Below are 18,941 nucleotides of genomic sequence, written 5' to 3'. Positions count from 1 at the left end.
GAAAGGCTGCACGAGCAAATGGAAGCAATGTTTCTTCCAGAATGGCCCTGCACTTGAACTGGTTCAGGTTTCCATTCAGAACAACCAGGTCAGTTTTGCCCCCTGCATGAAAAGCAGCCCAAACAGTCACGCTACCACCTCCAGCTTGGACTCTTGGCACTATACAATCTTTGTTTTAGGCTTCATGCACTTGCCTGCGCACTCGGACGCGGCCATCTTGACGATAGACCGGAAATCTAGACTCGTCACTGAATATCAGGTGATTCCAGTGTCCTGGCTGCCATTGGTGGTGCTCTCTGTCCCACTGCAATCGGCGCTGGCGGTGTTGTCTGGTCAGGCGTGGCTTTCTCAGGGGACGCCTGGCACGATAGCCTGCTTGAACCAGTCGTTGGTTGACTGGCCTTCTGGATACAGGCACATTTGTCAGTTGCTGCCACTCAGCCCTAAGCCGATAAGCTGACTTAGTCCGGCCATTGCGGACTAACCGGTGCAGCTGGCGATCATCCCTCCTTGTGGTTCTGCGGGGACGTCCAGGCCTGGCACATTTGTCAGTTGCTGCCACTCAGCCCTAAGACGATTAGCTGACCTGGTATGGCCATTGCGGACTAACCGGTGCAGCTGGCGATCATCCCTCCTTGTGGTTCTGCGGGGACGTCCAGGCCTCGGTATTGGAGTAGGGACACCCCTCTGAGCATTTCGTTTCAGGATATTTGACACCTGACATTGAGTGATGCCATACTGCCGAGCAATAGCACGCTGTTTCATGCCGTAATTTCGTAAAGCCACCACTCCATGACAAACAGCATTGTCGAGTTGACGGACCATCTCCAGAGGAAGCGGCAATAACTTTTGGAGACGTGCAGCAGTTGTTTTCCACTAATACAGAACGCAACAACCCTTGTATACCCGACTGTGAAGCCAATCATCAAATGCACCTGTCCGTACATTTTGCCACGCCACCTGTGATATAATCCTGTTGTTGACTTCTTGCTGCGACAGACAATCAGTTACATGGTTCTTTTAACAAATAAATCACCAAAGTGTAAAAGAAACTCACCAGATTGATATACTGAGTTAAGAAAGTAAACCCAAGTCAAGAAAAAAAATATATTCCATATTAAATGCCAAGTCTGTATATGAAAAATTCGCTTTTTATTTTCCGTTAAGATATATTACTTTTCCGTTTCATGACAGTCGTCACAAAAACGTCAACAATGATGCCGACATATATTTCTTCGTTCTTATTTCATTCAACATTATTATCCGGAAGTAAAGGTTCACGTGTTAATTTCACATGTGCAAAAACAAACTCCATTTCACGTGTGCATGGCCGTGTCATTCACATACATACATTCACATACATTCACATACATCATATGTAAAATAAATAAATTAACAGATGGGAAATTGCTGAGAGATATTTCGTATGGAGCGATTATACACCGCCCAAAGGAAAATTTTCACCAAGAAACCGAGTGAATTCACTGAGTGTATGTCATCGAATTTCGCCGTTTCACGAAATTACCGAGAGATATTTCTTCATTTTTATTTTATTAGTTATGTGCACGTACACTTCAAACATGTACAGTATACACATGTCGGATGTGGGATATATGCATGTGGGGTGTGTGTGTGTGTTTGTGTGTGTGTGTGTGTGTGTATATATGTGCGTGTGTGTGTGTGTGTATATGTGTATATATATATATATATGTGTGTGTGTGTGTGTGTATGTGTGTCGGTGTGCATGTGTTTGTGTGTGTGTGTGTACATGTGTGGATGTGTATGCGTGTGTGTGACCCACTCTCTCCCCCGTGTGCGTGATGTGGGAGGGAGAGGATTTGAGCTCTTAGTCACATTTTACATGCGATTCAATAACAAATTTCAAACTGTATTTCCCATGTGCATGCACATGCATTCACATGTTATCAGAAGTAAATACATTGCCAGTAACCATTTTGTGAAACCATGTGCAGGTGCAGCATCTAACTCAATTTGTCGAAATGTCACACACGTCAATGCCCGTGGAATCCCCACGGGTGAGCCCACTGGTATGTATGTATGTATATATATATATATATATATATATATATATATATATATATATATATATATATATATATATATATATATATATATATATATATATATATATTTATATATATATGTGTATATATATATATGTATATATATATATTATATATATATATATATATATATATTTTATATATATATATATATATATATATATTTTTATATATATATATATATATATATATATATATATATATATATATATATATATATATATATATATATATATATATATATATACATACACACACACACACACACACACACACACACACACACACACACACACACACAGTCACGTGAAAAAGTAAGTACACCCCATGTAAAGTTTTGACTTTTTCAACATATTTCAACATACAGCTATTTGATCTTCATTTCAACAATATTGAGAGATAAAGGTGATATAATATAACAAATATCATGAAAAATTTACATTTTGGAGTCCATTGTATAATTTAAATAAACATAAATGCAAATTTTGCATGTGGAAAAAGAAAGTACACCCCGACATTTATCACTACTTCAAATACCTAAAATTAGAATCAGGTGGACCAGCTCAGGTGCAAATGATTAGAACATCGTTAGAGAGGATCTTGGAGGAACCTGTCTTATTTAAACCTCAGACATTTAGTTTGGTTTGCTCTTTGTTGTTGAAGTGTGCGGCGTCACCATGCCTAGATCAAAAGAGCTCTCTGAGGCCTTCAGAAAGAAGGTTATAGATGCCTACGAGTCTGGGAGGGGATTTGAAAAGATCTCCAAACAATTTGAAATCAATCACTCGACTTTCCGGAAGATCATGTACAAGTGGAGAAGATTCCAAACAACTGCCAACTTGTTCAGGCCAGGCCGCCCCAGCAAGTTCAGCCCGAGAGCAGACCGCAAGATGCTGAAAAAGTCTCCAAGAACCCCATAATGTTATCACGGACCTACAGGTAGCTCTTGCAACTGTTGATGTCAAAGTGCACGAGTCTACCATTAGAAAGAGGCTGCACAAATTTGATCTACATGGGAGATGTGCCAGGAGGAAACCTTTGCTGTCCAGAAAGAACATCAGGGCAAGACTAAAGTTTGCAAATAAACACCTCGGCAAAGACCATTACTTCTGGAGCAATGTGCTCTGGACAGATGAGTCAAAGGTAGAGCTATTTGGCCACAGTACCAGAAGACATGTTTGGCGAAAAGCAAAGACAGCATTTGACCACAAGAACCTGATACCAACTGTAAAGCATGGTGGTGGAAAAATATTATGGTTTGGGGCAGCTTTGCTGCATCAGAGCCTGGGCAGCTCACCATCATATAATCCACTATGAATTCTTCATTGTACCAGAGGGTGCTTGAGGATAATGTGAGGCCATCTGTCGGAAAGTTGAAGCTCAACCGAAGGTGGACCTTGCAACATGACAATGACCCTAAACATACCAGTAAAAAGAACCAAGGAATGGCTGAAAAGAAAGAAATGGAGGGTTCTGGGATGGCCAAGTCAAAGACCGGATCTAAATCCCATCGAGATGTTGTTGGGGAGATTTGAAACGAGCTGTGCATGCAAGAAACCCCTCAAACATCGCACAGCTGAAATAATTCTGCATGGAGGAGTGGGCAAAAAATTCTCCCAGTCGATGTCAGAGACTGGTAGACAGTTATAAGAAACGCCTACTTGAGGTTGTTTCTGCCAAAGGGGGCAATACCACCTATTAGCGCCAAGGGTGTACTTACTTTTTCCACATGCGAAATTTGCATTTATGTTTATTTAAATTATACAATGGACTACAAAATGTAAATGTTTCATGATATTTGTTATATTATATCACCTTTATCTATCAATATTGTTGAAATGAAGATCAAATCACTGTATGTTGAAATATGTTGAAAAAGTCAAAACTTTACATGGGATGTACTTACTTTTTCACGTGACTGTATATATATATATGTATATATTGTTGCGGATTCGGAGTACGGCACTCCCGTTACCAAGGGGGGGGGGGGGTTAGTCCCCTTGTCTTTTAAGCTGGCCGTCTCCGATCCTGGAAGCCATGACGTCACTCCCAGTCGGTAGTAGCCAGGGTCATTGGTCAATTAAGTCCCAAATACCTGCTTACTATTACCGACCGCAAGCGAGTAGATAACTCCCACCCGGGCCGCAGCGTTAATGGATACGCCGAGCGAAGCGAGCTGCGACTCGGGCCGTTAGCAAAAGACTAACCCGATTCCGAGCGATTGGCCAAATCGTGCCACCGGTACTCAATTGAGGAAATCACGAAAGCGATCGGATGAGAGGAAACCAAAGTAAAGGGAGAACAAATATTTATTAATTACGTACAAGAAAACCCGAAGAGGAAACGAAAGAAAGGCATATACGAGGTGGGTTCAAAAAGTATCCGACCTTTGTTCATAAAAAATACTCGTATCCAGATACAACAAACTTACACTAAATCTCCTTCAAAGTAGTCCCGTTGGGCTGCCACACACTTCTCCCAACGGTTCTGCCACTGTCGGAAGCAGCGCTGGAACGCCTCTTTTGGGATGGCGCGCAGCTGGTCCGTCGCATTCCGCATGATGTCTTCTCTGGACTGAAATCTGGTCCCTTTCAGGGGCATTTTCAGCTTGGAGAAAAGCCAGAAGTCACACGGAGCCATGTCGGGAGAGTAGGGAGCCTGACGAAGCACAGGTGAGTTGTGTTTGGCCAAGAAACTCTATATCAAATGTGAAGAATGGGCGGGTGCGTTATCGTGATGGAGCTGCCAATTGCCCGCTGCCCACAGGTCCGGCCGTTTGCGTCGCACAGCGTCACGAAGGCAACGCAGAACCTCTTGGTAATACTCCTTGGTGATGGTTGTGCCGTGTGGTGCGTACTCGTGATGAACCACGCTACTGGAGTCGAAGAAGACGGTCAGCATGACTTTGACATTGCTGCGGACCTGCCTTGCTTTTTTTGGCCTCGGGGATGTTGGATGCTTCCATTGTGATGACTGCAACTTGGTTTCTGGGTCGTACCCATAAACCCAGGACTCATCGCCAGTGATCACTGTGTTGAGGAAGCTGGGATCGCTGTTCACAGTCTCCAGCATGTCCTGTGCGATCTCCAAACGGAGTTGCTTCTGCTCAATCGTTAGCAGCTTTGGTACGAACTTCGCTGAGATTCTCCTGAAGCCCAAATCCTCCTTCATAATGGAATGAACGGATCCAATGCTGATGCCCACCTCGTCTGCAAGTTCTCTGATCGTGATTCGACGATCCTGCATCACCAGGGTCCTCAATTGGTCAATGACGATCTCATTTCGGGATGTTGAGGGCCTACCCGAACGTGCTTCACTCTCCACTGATGTGCGGCCATCTTTGAAGCGGTTGTACCACTCCTTTATCTGTGTGGTGCTCATTGCTTCGTCCCCGAAGGCCTGTTGAATCTTGCGGATAGTTTCCACTTGGGAATCGCCAAGCTTTACACAAAATTTGATGCAGTAGCGTTGTTAAAGTTTTTCCGTCATTTTGTCAAAAACGAAAATCCGACGGCGCTCACTTACACTTCCTCACTCGGCGGTCTGCCGTCGAATGACAGCTTCTGCAGGTGGGAAAAAATTCACGCGTGCGCATTTGGATCGCCTACATACGTGCACCAATCAACGCCTCCCTAGCTTCATTTGTTTACGCACGACAAATTAAGGTCGCATACTTTTTGAACACACCTCGTACAATAAGAAGAAGAAGCAGCAGACACAGGGCAATCTTATACACTCTTAAATATCAAGCCCAGGACAATACAGACAGACTTACACGAAAGGGGAATAGCAGGAAGGAGGAGAAGGGTCCAGGCGGATGGTTGGGCATTGCGGTCCGGCTCCGGGTGTTGACTCGTGCCGTGGCGAGAACCCGGGCAGCAGCAAGCACGTACCGCTGGCGTGCGATCGGACCTTATACGTGGCGGGGGGGGGGGGGGGGGTAGTCTTTCGCACGGCCCGGCTGTATGTAAGTGTGAAAGTGCATTGAAGATGAACTCATCTAACAATTTAAGAAACAGGAAGTAAATTCCTGCGTGGGGCTAGTGTGAAAAAATTCTGCGCAATTCGCGCAATTCGTATGCGCAATTCGTATGCGCAATTCGTATGCGAAAATTCTGTGCAATTCGTATGCACAATTCAATATAATTGATGGTGCAATCTCGCCCACCTCCACGCAGTCCGTGCCCTCTCTCTCCTCTCTGTGCAATGACCTCTCACTCCCAACTCTTGAAGTCGTCCCAAGTGAGCGCCTTTATCACGCGCTTGCGTATCAAGCCGCATGCTCTTTAGGTCCGCCTACCGGCGAACGCGCCTCGGCCCTGATTGGTCACGAGGGTTCACCGGCTCCTCCCTTCGTGACACGTTGATGGGGCCACACCTCGCTCCGACAACTCCTCCCCCTTTTTCTCCATCGTGACCGCGTGGGTAATGGCGTTTGATGCAGCGAACGCTGCTGGGCGAGCAGAGGCGCGTAATACAATTTTGAGGGTGGCTACGCCGCAAAATGAATACGTTTTGGGAAAGGGGCCTAGGTTATTTGATTAATGCAACGCAGAGTCAAACTATTGGAAACAGAGCCTTGACTAAAACACATACTAATGAAATAACTGAAGAAGGTTCCTATGGTGTCCTACGTGTTGCAATATGGACTAACTATGGGTGCAACCTTTGACCTTTGGGAGATGGGGATATTTACAGGGAATTATTTACAAGGCTTATTATTTTACAAAGTGAAGGTTCTAAAAACCGTAACAATATATATATGTATATATATATGTATATATATATATATATATATATATATATATATATATATATATATATATATATATATATATATATATACATAATAATTGTCCTCAGTGGGCTGTCACCACGTAAGTGATGAGTTCCTGGGTTTGAGTCCCGGGTTGAGTCAGAATTTTTTCACACTAGCCCCACACAGGAATTTACTTCCTGTTTCTTAAATTGTTAGATGAGTTCATCTTCAATGCACTTTCACACTTACATACACATACATACACTCACATCCGGGGTCTGCCTAGCAGGCACGTAAGCCATCGGCCATTATAAAGCTCACAGTGTTCGTGTGAGAAATCTCTGAAGATATCCCGGAGACTATCCCGGAGATGTATATTTATATCTCCATAATAATTGTCCTGCTATTACAATAATGTATTTGGAACTCGGATGCAAAAGGCCATTTGGCCCATCTTGCCTGTACTTTATCAACAACACATTCATTTCATATACAAGGTATTATAGAATGGAGCAACTGGTCTCACTCGTGAATGCGAATGTTGGTTTGCGTCGGCAGACCGATAGAATAACGGATGTAATCGACAGATCGTTGATCGGGCTATGATCACTACTGTGCGAAGGAAGGAGAAGCTGACGTTTCGGGCATTAACCAATTGTATTAGCAAAAAAGCTCTTTTGCTCTGACTAAGGGTAGACGCCCCAAATATCAGCTTCTCCTTGCTTCCTACGGTTTGTTGATTTCTTCCCTCATAAGTTTATCCATTTTAATTTTGTTATATGTGGATGTATGTGTATGGGGAGGGGGAGTTTGAGGGAGGACGGGTTGTGAGGCATTGGGGTAGGTGCACAAGGACATCACCAGGGCGAGCAGTTGATTGTTATCCTGACTAACAGCTAATACATTGTTCACAGAAGCACAGACTCTTTGTTCCCAGGAGGTTATCTCGATTGACAAACAGCCCTTAGCTATTATTGTCTAAAACTTATCAAAAGTTGTACTTCCCTGCATGTTAACACATATTGATTTAAATCCTCTTAAGCTTAAACTGAGTTCTTCTTTTCGGAAAATCTGCCAGTGCAGATACAGTTTGCAACACGTTAAAGAAGAGAATGTTGTGCTTGGGTTTTTGTTTGATTTTTAAGTGTAACATCTAGATAAAGTGTAGAAATGTTACCGCATGCATGATATTGATACTTTGGTAATGTTTTGAAATACCTGAAGCATGTTAATCCCTTTTGTTTTTTTTGGAAGAGCCATACGTTTACAGTTTCTTCCAAATAAACTTATTTTCTTCATCCTTGAATAACACCCAGAACAGAGCAACATGCTCATGCTGTATGAGCGCCTGCTTCGGAAGCCATGGACTCTCGAAACCAGCGATGCCTTTATAAGTATGTAAAGGAAGATTCGTCTTTAATTTTTCCATTTTGAAATCATTTAAAATTTACTTACAAGGGACTTTGGTTATCTCTACCTGGGCCTGATAATTCCAGTCGATGTGTGAGGAGAAATTGACTTTGTAAGTTGTAAACCAAGTTCAAGACATCTTTGCTGAGCATGCTTTGCTGTACCTTGCTGATTATTTATATTGCGAGTTATTGACGATGAAGTCGCGGCTTCCCATCGTTGTTGAACTTTATTGAACACGCATTGGCGTGAGGATTTGATACGCCAAGGTCTCGTTTCTAGGTGATGTGGATCTCGGTGTGAGGATGGCGCAGCTTTCTGCACAAATCCAGGTCTGTGCTGTTAGTGGGGAAATTCTGTCAAAATGGCGTTTTGTTGCTGCCACCTTATCCTTCTTCCAGAAGCCTTTTCTTTATACTTTCAACGATAGGTCTTCATTTCCATCCTATACACTATCTCCTTGAATTTTAAATACAGTACTTGTATCAAAGAGCAATGAGGAAGTAATGATGACAACTGCATTTTAGTAAAAAAAGATTGCCTGGTAAAATTGCTCATTAAATCTGGTTTCCCCAGATGTTGCTTGTTTTACCACTAATAGGCCCAGCTTATGGCTTTAGTGGGTATTGCCTACCATTTAAAAATTAAATATTTATTGCCAAAATGTATACCAAACAAGGATGGATTGTTTAGATTGAGCAAGGTTTTTGTAACATAAAATCTTTTACATAATTATAGGAGTTTGAAAGATGATTTATTGCAGAGAAGGTACTGTTTCAAAGTTTTATTTTTAAATTCACTGCATTAGTTATTTAAACAATTTAGAGCCTGGTGTTGGCTTAGCGGTTAGGGTGCCGGCTTGGGATCCTAGGATCCTGGGTTCAAATCCCGGTCGATCGCTGAATTAACACCAGGGAGGTTGACTCAGCCTGTCCTCCTTCCGAGGTCGGAAAATTGAGTACCAATTCACTGGTAATTCCCTGTGTGTCGCAAGAAGCGACTAACAGGGTTGGCGGCAGGAAGGGCATCCGGCCATAAAACATTGCTTCAAAAAAGGGGACCAAGGTGCCCCAAAAAGGCCAACCCCTGCTCTGTGGGGAAAAATGGCCTCTGAAGGTGGTTCAGTTATTTAAACAATTTGTTTTTGAAGAGGGTTGAAAGAAGAAGGATGGGTAAACTGAGTGAGATTGATGTGATGATGAGCTTGACAGGTCGATTGGTAAAGAGCCGGCTGACGTGGGCTGGGCACCCAGTGTAGCTGGAGGAAGAGAGAATGGCAAAGAAAGCAGACGTGTTGAGGGAGCATGGTAGAAGGAAAATAGGTAGGCCTGGACTGAAATAGGAAGATTGTGTGAGGAGGGTTGTAAGTAATATTGGGGTGTAGGTGAGTGGAGAGTTGGCTTGGCATAGAGGGCAGTGGAGGGGTATTGTACAAAAGATAGAGCAGCAGCAGCTTGGTACCATTAGATCTCACTCCATTTAAAGGGAAATGAGGAAGAAGAAGACGTTTGCAATAATCACACAGCTCGTCCTTGTTTGGGCTCTTAAGCAATGATTTCTCAAAATATAATCTTTGGGCTTGTTGTTGGTTATAATCTACAGCAAATTTAATATATTGGGGACACATTTCAAGCTGAAGGCACACCATCAACTTGTATAGCTGCTACATTGGCAAGGCTCAGGTGCAATGATTCGACTACCCAACAGACTTCATCCAGGGTCATGTTCCCAGTGCTAAGTATCCTCCCAAAGCAGAGGGTTCATCACCCGAGTGCAATAAGCCGATAGGTGACACCTGTCATCTTCATCTCGGATGAGGACTACTTAGCGGTCGAAACGTCATACCTGAGCCTTGCCTATTAGGCAGCTATCCTCATTGATGCCTTCAGTTTTGGAATATTGATCTTTCCAACGACCCCCAGATTTTTCATTTTTTCAGGATACGAATCATTGAGCCAACCTTGATGGGTTTCAGATGTTGTCCAAGCCAGATGACCTGGTGGAAGCCATTAACATGGACCTGATCCACCTCTGCTCTTTGCTCATGTCACTGTGGGGTCAGTTCTTGGATTCCATGACTCTGCAGCCTGATGTGAACCTTTTGCTTACCCAACGACACCACGACATGAGGGTACGACACAAACTATAATTCAAAACTGCAGTTTTAGGTCCAAAATCTTTGATACAATGTGCAAAGAAAGGTTTATTTGCTTATTGTCCTCATTGTCTGCTGTTTGTTGTTTGTGTCGTTCCTTCAAACAAGATATTTCCAGTTAAAAACACAATTTTTCCTGAGCAACCCAGAATCGTCACAAACGTCGTTTTAAACCCCATCATTTTTTTGGACACTAAAGCTTGCTTGGATCACATGTATTGCCATACTCGTTTTTCTTTACTCGTGCCCCTCCCACCTCCACCACCGGGAATAGGTGAGGAGGTTTTCGGAGGCTTTCTTCTTTCAAGAACACACGAAGCGTTCTGCTCTGGAGAACCCAGAAACGCAGTGAGGGTGTACCTTCTTTCACACCGCCGTGCATTGGTGATTGTTCACAATGTGCAAGTGGGATAAATTTAATCCTTAAATTTGGATTCTCTGCACAAATGTTTATACCCATGAAACAATAAAACCTCCTTATTTTTCTGTTTCACATTTTAAGAGTATATTGTGCCGATTTCCTCTTTTTTTCTCTTTTTTTCCCCTTTCTTCACCACCAAACGCTTCCCAACATCATTCGTTGTGAAATTTTAGGAGTTTATTGCTTTTCCTGGATCGACAATGTAGCTATCTGTGGCATCCGTCCCCCTAGGGTCCAGCAGCATTCGGCGGTGGCCACCTTGGTGCGGAACTCGAACTACCTGGCTTTGTTGCCGCCTCTCCCTGTGGAATGTGTCGCTGTGGATGGGGACTTCGCATCTCTGCCAATCATATTTGAAGATCGCTACGTAATTACATCTGCCTTGGGTAATTTTTACAAATCTTCTTTGGACAGTAATGCAAGTTTAAACTTTTACCTAAATGCTAATTTGGTTAATTTACAATTATTACATTTCACTTTTGACTGTGCTGCATATTGTCTTAGACTGAACAGTTAGAATTTAATTGTTTTTTTTCTTTTCCTCCTCCATTAACCCCTGTGTTTTATAACAACTGGTTTGAACCTTAACTTTGGATTATAAAGCTCTGGAGAGCAGCCAGAGATCGGAAACAGCCGTTGAGTTGAACTCTGAGTCCAAGACACCAGACCACCATACAGATTCCCACATGCACTTTCAACAGCGTGGATCCTCCATCACCGAGGCAACACCAGCGATCTTTCCATCAGAGAAAATAACTAGCTGTCCAAAGAAGGTACAATCTGTTGGAAATAATTCGGATCAGGATTTTGATGCACAGTGTGTGTCATTACCATCACCTCGATGTGCACAAAAGGACAGCAACACAGTCGGACGAGCAATCAACTCTCCGGGTCTTAGGAATTTTGAATGTACTTCAGGCAAGAACACAAAGGACTTCACGCAAGCCAAGCTGATGCATGCTGAGAGACACACAATTGAGCCGCGGTTACCATTTTTTAGGAAAGACAGAGACCCAACAGGAAACATAATTGAATCTGAAGGGCACAATAAAGCTGTAAATGGGGAGGATGCGGTTAGGTTATTGGATGGCACTGATGGGTCACATTCCATACGGTTTGATCAAAGAGAAAGAGATCTGTTGACACTTCACACAACTGAGACCTCTCGGTGCTTGCCTTGTAATGATGGGAGCATTTGGCACTCAAACTCCAGAGCTCTCCAGCAACAATCATCTCAAACAATGAGCTCCTGCAATGACAATCTCAGGAATGTGTCACTTGCTCCAGACTCTGGAATAGAGAGTGAACCAAATTTAAGTCAACAAGATCTCCAGGGCAAAGGCGTGGAGGAAGGCAAGTTGTCTGTTTTGCTACGACAAAGGCCTGCACCTGACGGAACGGATCAAACGTCTAATCTTCAGAACAAATACACTTCTCAATTACTATCTTCTTTAAATTCCATAAACTCTTTGCCGTCTGATTTTGAAGATGAACCTTCTTGCCTCAATACTTATAGCCCATGTTGTTTAAGCCCAAGGATTCAGCACACATCTTCAAATAAGTTGTTCAGGCGAAGTTCTTTGATTGTGGAAGCTGATACTGGGGACGGGTCCTGTTTTGGCAAACGGGAGAGTCTTCGGCCTGGTCAGAAATGTTCTCCAAGTAAGTTGGATTTGTCTCGAGAATCAAGAATGCGCTGTGGTGCGCACAAACCTAGGAAGAAAAACCGCTTGCGAAGCAGCAGTGAGTCTGATAAAGCATCGCTTGAACAATCAGAAAATTCTCGATACCATTTGGAACAATTTCGCTCTGGAACTGGCTCGGCGGTGAATGCACTCGGTTGTAATAGTGTTTCAAAGTCTAAGGATGATAAGCCAGGTCTTAATGTGCCGTCATCAGTTCATGATGAGCTTACTCAGGGACTTGTCAAAGATTACTTTAGTGTAGGTAGAGAGAATAGCCCATGTCACCAAGGCCTTTGTGTTGCTGTGAGTGCTGTGCACATCTCTGTTGAAGATGCTGATATGATGAAGGAACTTGGACCTGAAAGTACAGACAACACAATTTGTAGGGAAAGCAATGTCCTACAAGGCAAAGATCACAGACCGATGGTGCAGCAAATGGATCCGGAGGTCCTTGGCTATTCAGTATCATCAAAATCTACCTACCTGCCACTGTCCACGACATCCAGTTTTCCTGCTACCTCACGTGGACTGTCCAGCACTTCCCACATCCCAGATGTGCACAGATCGTTTCTCTTCCACCCTGAGATTCTGCACAGGTGAGTGTTTGTGGTGGGGGTTGTGACTCTGTTGTCAACTTTGTGCTTTGATTGCTGGATTGGCCCTTTGAAGGAAATTGTCAGTTTATTGCAAAGATGTTTCAATCTCCTGATGATGAGAATATATCGAAGGAGTTTACAAAATGGACATTGAGAGTGGCTACACATATTCTATACTATAAAAGTTAATTCGTATATTTGTTAGTTTGTTTGTTCATATATGTTAATATATCGCCTTGACTCCTCCTACCAATAGACAGATGGCAAAATCCTTATATTGTTCCCAAATAGCAGCAACAACCAATGGACAAGGATAGCTTCTGAAAATTACACTATGAACAAGAGCGGCACTCAGTAGAGAGCATACTTCCGCCATGCTGAACAGTTTACGTTTTATATCCTATCCCATTGTTTGGCCAGATGTGCATCCGGACCTTAACCAAAATCTAATGGGGCTGTTCTTGTCACCTACCCAACTCACCCACCAAGTTTCATCCGAATCCGTCCATAACTTCTTGAGATACCATGCAATATATCGCTTTTGGCCCCATCTCTCAATGGTGAAGAATCACTGAAAACATTAAAAACAAGAAAGAGCATTTATAGATTGCAGACCCTCACCAGGACATGTTTTTCATGGTTTTTAAGGCTTTTAACGTAATTTTTTATGACGTAATTTTTTATGACGTAACTGATGGTCATTTTTTTTCTTCACCAATTTATCCATTTCCATTTCATGGATCCATTTCCATGGATGATCCATTTCTCTGGGCTCTGTCCCCCAAATATTCCTACAGGTCGCACAAGATCTGCCTGCAACCCTCTTATGGTTAAACTGCCAAAATCAAGACTCTCTGCTCACCTTCACTCCTTCATTCCTCTTTTCTCCCGCCTCTGGAACAAACTCCCTCACTCTCTTCAATCCCACTCCTCCCTCCAGGTCTTTAAAACGGCTGTTCACCACCATCTCTTATCTTCCCCAATCCAAAACCTTGATCTTTTCTACCCCAGCTAATTTCACCCCAAATCCACTTTTTTGAGGTGACTTTTGACTTCTTTCCTGGAAGTCCTTGGTGTCCTTGCGTTTTATACCAATCCTGCCTCCCCCCAGGCCCTCTCCCTCCCACACATCTCCCGATGTCCCTGCTCTCAAATGTTGTGCTTGTGTGCTTCCTCCCCTTCTCTCCCCATCTTGTCGACCGCTCCCCTTTTTACATACTTTGTTTGCTTGTTTGTTTGATTTGTTTGTTTGATAAATGTTAGCTCTTTCACGAGCCTCGACTCTGTATACAAAAAAAAAAAAAAAAATCCCTAGATGACGCTCAACAAATTTCATCTTGATCGGATGAAGTGTTGTACTTGTCGAATTATGACGTCATAATGTAGGCACCTATGACGTCAATATTAACATATGTTATTCCCCATGGAGCGTTCTTTACAATATTTTTTTTTTTTTTTTTGTATACTGAATCGAGGCTCGTGAAAGAGCTAACATTTATTTCACAAACAAATCAACCAGACAAACAAAACACCCAAAAAGAGGGAGCGGAAGACAAGATGGGGAGAGAAGAGGAAGCACACAACCACAACATTTGAGAGCAGGGAGAAGTGTGGGAGGGAGAGGGCTTGGGGGCAGGAGGCGTGGGAGGGGGAGGGCGGGGGGGGAGAGGTATAAAACACAAGGGGACCGAAATTAGCGGGGGTAGAAAAGATCAAGGTTTTGGATGGGGGAGGATAAGAGATGGTGGTGAACAGCTGTTTTAAAGACCTGGAGGGTGCAGTGGGATTGAAGAGAGTGAGGGAGTTTGTTCCAGAGGTGGGAGAAAAGAGGAATGAAGGAGTGAAGGTGAGCAGAAAGTCTTGATTTTGGCAGTTTAACCATAAGAGGGTTGCAGGCAGATCTTGTGCGACCTGTAGGAATATTTGGGGGACAGAGCCCAGAGAGAGCTGGGGGGGGGGGGGGCAAGGCCAGAGAGGAGTCGGTAGAAGACGGAAAGACCACCAACCTGCCTGCGGTGAGTGAGTGAAAGGCCCTTGGAGTTAGCTTCATCGCGGGAGATTCCAATGATTCTGAACGCTTTGGTTTCAACAGCGTGAAGACGGGCTAGGTGTGAGGCAAGAGCACCAGACCAGAGGGGAGAGCAGTATTCCATAGAGCTGCGGATGAAAGCCTTGTATGTGGTGAGGAGCTCAGGTGTGCCAAGGAAGGACTTCGCACGACGGAGGATGCCCAGTCGGCGACTGGCTTTGGAGGCCAGATTTGAAATGTGGTTTTCCCAGGAAAGATCATGGCAAATAGTGAGACCCAAAAGCTTGAGTGACAGAACTTCTTGGAGAGGATTATTCAGAAAGTGGATGGGAGGGTTTTCCAGTCGGTCTTTTCGGAGAGACATCGTAAGAGTGTGAGATTTATCAGGATTGAAAGATATGTTCCATTTGTTTGCCCAGTCTGTGATTTTGTCCAGGTCTGCAGAGAGTGAGGAGGCTGAGCCATGACAATGAGCCATGTCTCAATTTTTTCTATGCAAAGCTTTCAGAGATTATAGAGGTGCAACGTTTTTCGGTTTTCCAAGATGGCGCCCGTATCACGTGACCTATGACGTCATAATTAATTTTTTTAATTCCACAGGTGGATTTACACCTATGGTGAAAATTTCCTGTCAATCAGACCAACGGATGCAGATAAAATCATATTTATTCTGTGCGGACAAACAAACAGACAGGCAGACAAACAAACGGACTCAAATGCAATAGTCTCTCCTCTGGCGAGGTTAAAAACTATCATTTGCCGATTCAGATCTTCACCAAAATCGAATCGATTTGTCCTTGTCACACACTCAACCTGTCATGACACTGTCCACCAAGTTGCATGACATTTTTTAATGACACTGTCCATGACACACATGCTGTCCACCAAATTTCGTCCTTATCTCTCCATAACGCTTTGAGATATCCTGCTCACAGAATCGGGGTTAAACATAGGTATTAACATCGCAGTGGCTTCAAAGCCAAATTTTATCATGGAACAAACATTTGAGGCTGCATTGCAAAGATAGAGACTTTATCTCCCATTTATCTATTTGTTGGACGCTTCTTTCACGCCACCTTTTTCCATAAGAAATTATGCCTTTTAATTTTATATATTTATGGAAACAGTCAAGGCTCATGGAAGAAGCTAGTACATTGAATGGATCAGGATTTAACAAGACAAGAGGAACAATAGAGAGAGGGGGACACCAACAGCAGAGTTGAACAAGATAGAGGGAGACGTGGACAAGCAATGGGTGTGGGGAGGAATGGGGAAAAGAAAAGGACGTATTTGATGGACAAGATGGACACAGAAACAACCTCTAGGGATGGAAAGACTGGAAATTTGGAAGGAGACGGGCTTTCGTAAGAATGAATTGAAGAAGAATATGGAAGAAGGTGATGAGGCCAAATCGATTAGATTTTGGTGAAGATCCGAATACGGATTTAGATGTTTTTTATTTATTTATTTATTTTTATGATACGATATTTCAAAAAGTTGTGGATGACTTGTGAGGAAACTTGGTGGATGAGTTGGGTAAGTGATAAGAACAAGCCGATTAGATTTTGCTTCATGTCGGATCCAGATCTGACCTATCAGTGGGATACAAACAGTAAACTCTTCAGCCTGGCGGAGGTATTCTCTCTTGTGCAGTTCCAGTTCATAATTAAATTATTTGATTAAATGTTTAACGCAGCTGAATAAACGTATTCATTATTAATCATATTAAAGGATTTTTGTTTGGTTGTTGTTTAATCTTTTTTGCTTTGGCTTTGGCTTTGCATGACCTTTGTGGCAACATGATGTCATGTTTGAGGTTGTACACCGAGCTTAAAAAGTATTGAAGTGGTGTAGGAATATTATCTTTATCTATTTTGGCAATTTTTCACTGCTGTGTCTGCGTCTCAGATAGCACTTCAATCATTTTACTGATCAGTTTTACGTGTATATGCGAGTTCATAATTGTGTACAAATGTGTTTAAGGGCTTGGGGTGAGTGGGTGTGGGGGGAGGGGGGGGTGGAGAGTGGTTTGGGGGGAGAGGAGTAAGGAGTGGTTTAACGGGTGGAGAAAAAGATCATGGTTTGGGATGGGTTTTGGATCTGAGATGATGGTGAGTTTTGGATCAGTTGTCTTGAAGACCTGGAGGGAAGAGTGAGATTGAAGAGAATGTTTAAGTTGGTTCCACAAGCAGAAAAAGGAGGAACAAATGAGTGAAGGTGAGCAGTGAACCTGTATTTAGGCAGTTTCACCATAAAGGGGTTGAGGATGGACTCTGTATGCCCTGCAGTAAGCTCTGTGCACAGACCTGTGTGGAATTCGAAAGTGATAGGCCCATAGACTCAGCCTCAGAGTGGGAGATTCCATTTATCATTTTAATTGTTCCTTGACACACTTTTGACGGCATAGCCCATAGGGCAAAGCAGTTTAGAACAGTGTTTGTCTGTCCGTATGTATGTATGTACTACGTATGTCCCCTCAAACGTATACCAATCAGAGCTGAGAATCTGGTCACATAATAGGGTGATGTGTTTACGTCTGATGTCATTACGACGGTGCTGCAGCTGACTCTCCGCACACCGCCATTTTTATTTATATGCCGTTCATGCCAAACATATCGTCGAACCTGTCATATAATCACAATCGCCATGCTCTAGCTTGACGTTTTTCATTCATTGTGAAACACAAAAAACCGATTGTTAAAATGACCATGAAATATCGAAAGCATCGGCGTTACGGCTCGTCCAAAAATACGGTACGGTACGTATAGGCCTTAGGCGTTATGCCTCATCTTTAGCCCGTTTCAGACAAATTAAGCCCAGGTTTGTCAATACAGTAGTGTATCGTTTCAGTAGTATCGTTTTCGTAATAATAATAATAATATTGTAAATATAACCATAACACTTTAATCCCAATGTCGTGAATGGAAAGTTCATGGATTGAAGCGGCGTATGGTTCATGAATCGGTGATGAGCGGTGTTCGGCACTAATATTAATAACCATTAACGCGGAAGTGAGGAATTAGCCTCAGTTTTTTTTATAGTAATATCATTTTCTAAATAATGATAACATAACGTTAATATTATAGGAAATGTAATCGTAACACTAATCCCTTCGTAGTGACTGCAAACTTACTGCAAGTTAAAATATATCATGTTTTACATATTAAAGTAGCGGCAGTTTTGTGTCCGTTTTGTCATTACGTCTATGATGTGGTTACAACGGCCGAGTCCACCAACCGACATTTTAATTTACTCGTTCACCCGCTCACTACGGGAGCTGCAGGAAGGGTCATTCCTCTTTGGGGTATATAGTTTACAGTCGATCTATGGTCGGGTCTCAAGAACATTGGGTGTGTGTTCATTTACCAAGGTTCTTGTGGAGAGATCGCCAAGTGGTTTAAGCATTCGAGCAAGCACTCCATTCAAAACCGTTCAGGAACGGCTGACTTGGCAAGTGCTAGCTAGCTGCTTAGTAAAAGCACACCTCCAACCCTTGTGGGGTATATAGATTACAGTAGATCTTCCCTCAGTTCTGGAAGTAAAACTTACCTCATGGATGTCGGGATTCCTCCAAATTTATTTATTTAATGTTATAAACAGCATTAGCGACTGTTTGAAAAGCTAATCATGTGTGTTTGTGGTTTATAATATTTTACAAGCCCGGTTACTCCGCTGTGAGACTTTTGGTCTTGTTTATATACAAAGTCTAGGCTCATGGAGGAGCTAGAACATAGAAAGGATCTGGAAATCCAAATTGATGATTTGAGATGAGACCATTGGAGCAAAATAAGGATTTGATGTC

At 42.9% G+C, this 18,941-nt stretch overlaps 1 protein-coding gene across 2 annotated transcripts in view; it reads left to right on the top strand.

Moving 5' to 3' along the window:
- The window catches only part of FAM135A (family with sequence similarity 135 member A), a 141,166-nt gene that overhangs the window by 78,081 nt on the left and 44,144 nt on the right, over positions 1 to 18,941 (top strand). For both annotated transcript variants that reach the window (XM_078767679.1, XM_078767680.1), the window contains exons 9-14: positions 8,160 to 8,237; positions 8,536 to 8,585; positions 10,229 to 10,384; positions 10,683 to 10,756; positions 11,061 to 11,215; positions 11,433 to 13,110. In XM_078767679.1, coding sequence (XP_078623805.1) covers positions 8,160 to 8,237; positions 8,536 to 8,585; positions 10,229 to 10,384; positions 10,683 to 10,756; positions 11,061 to 11,215; positions 11,433 to 13,110 — 2,191 coding nt within the window. The remainder of the gene's footprint in view (positions 1 to 8,159; positions 8,238 to 8,535; positions 8,586 to 10,228; positions 10,385 to 10,682; positions 10,757 to 11,060; positions 11,216 to 11,432; positions 13,111 to 18,941) is intronic.

The sequence above is a fragment of the Myxine glutinosa genome, chromosome 13 (assembly GCF_964187855.1).
Source record: "Myxine glutinosa chromosome 13, kmMyxGlut1.1, whole genome shotgun sequence".
NCBI classification, from domain to species: Eukaryota; Metazoa; Chordata; class Myxini; order Myxiniformes; family Myxinidae; genus Myxine; species Myxine glutinosa.
Note: the sequence above shows the minus strand (reverse complement) of the source record. Positions and strands in the feature narration are given on the sequence as shown.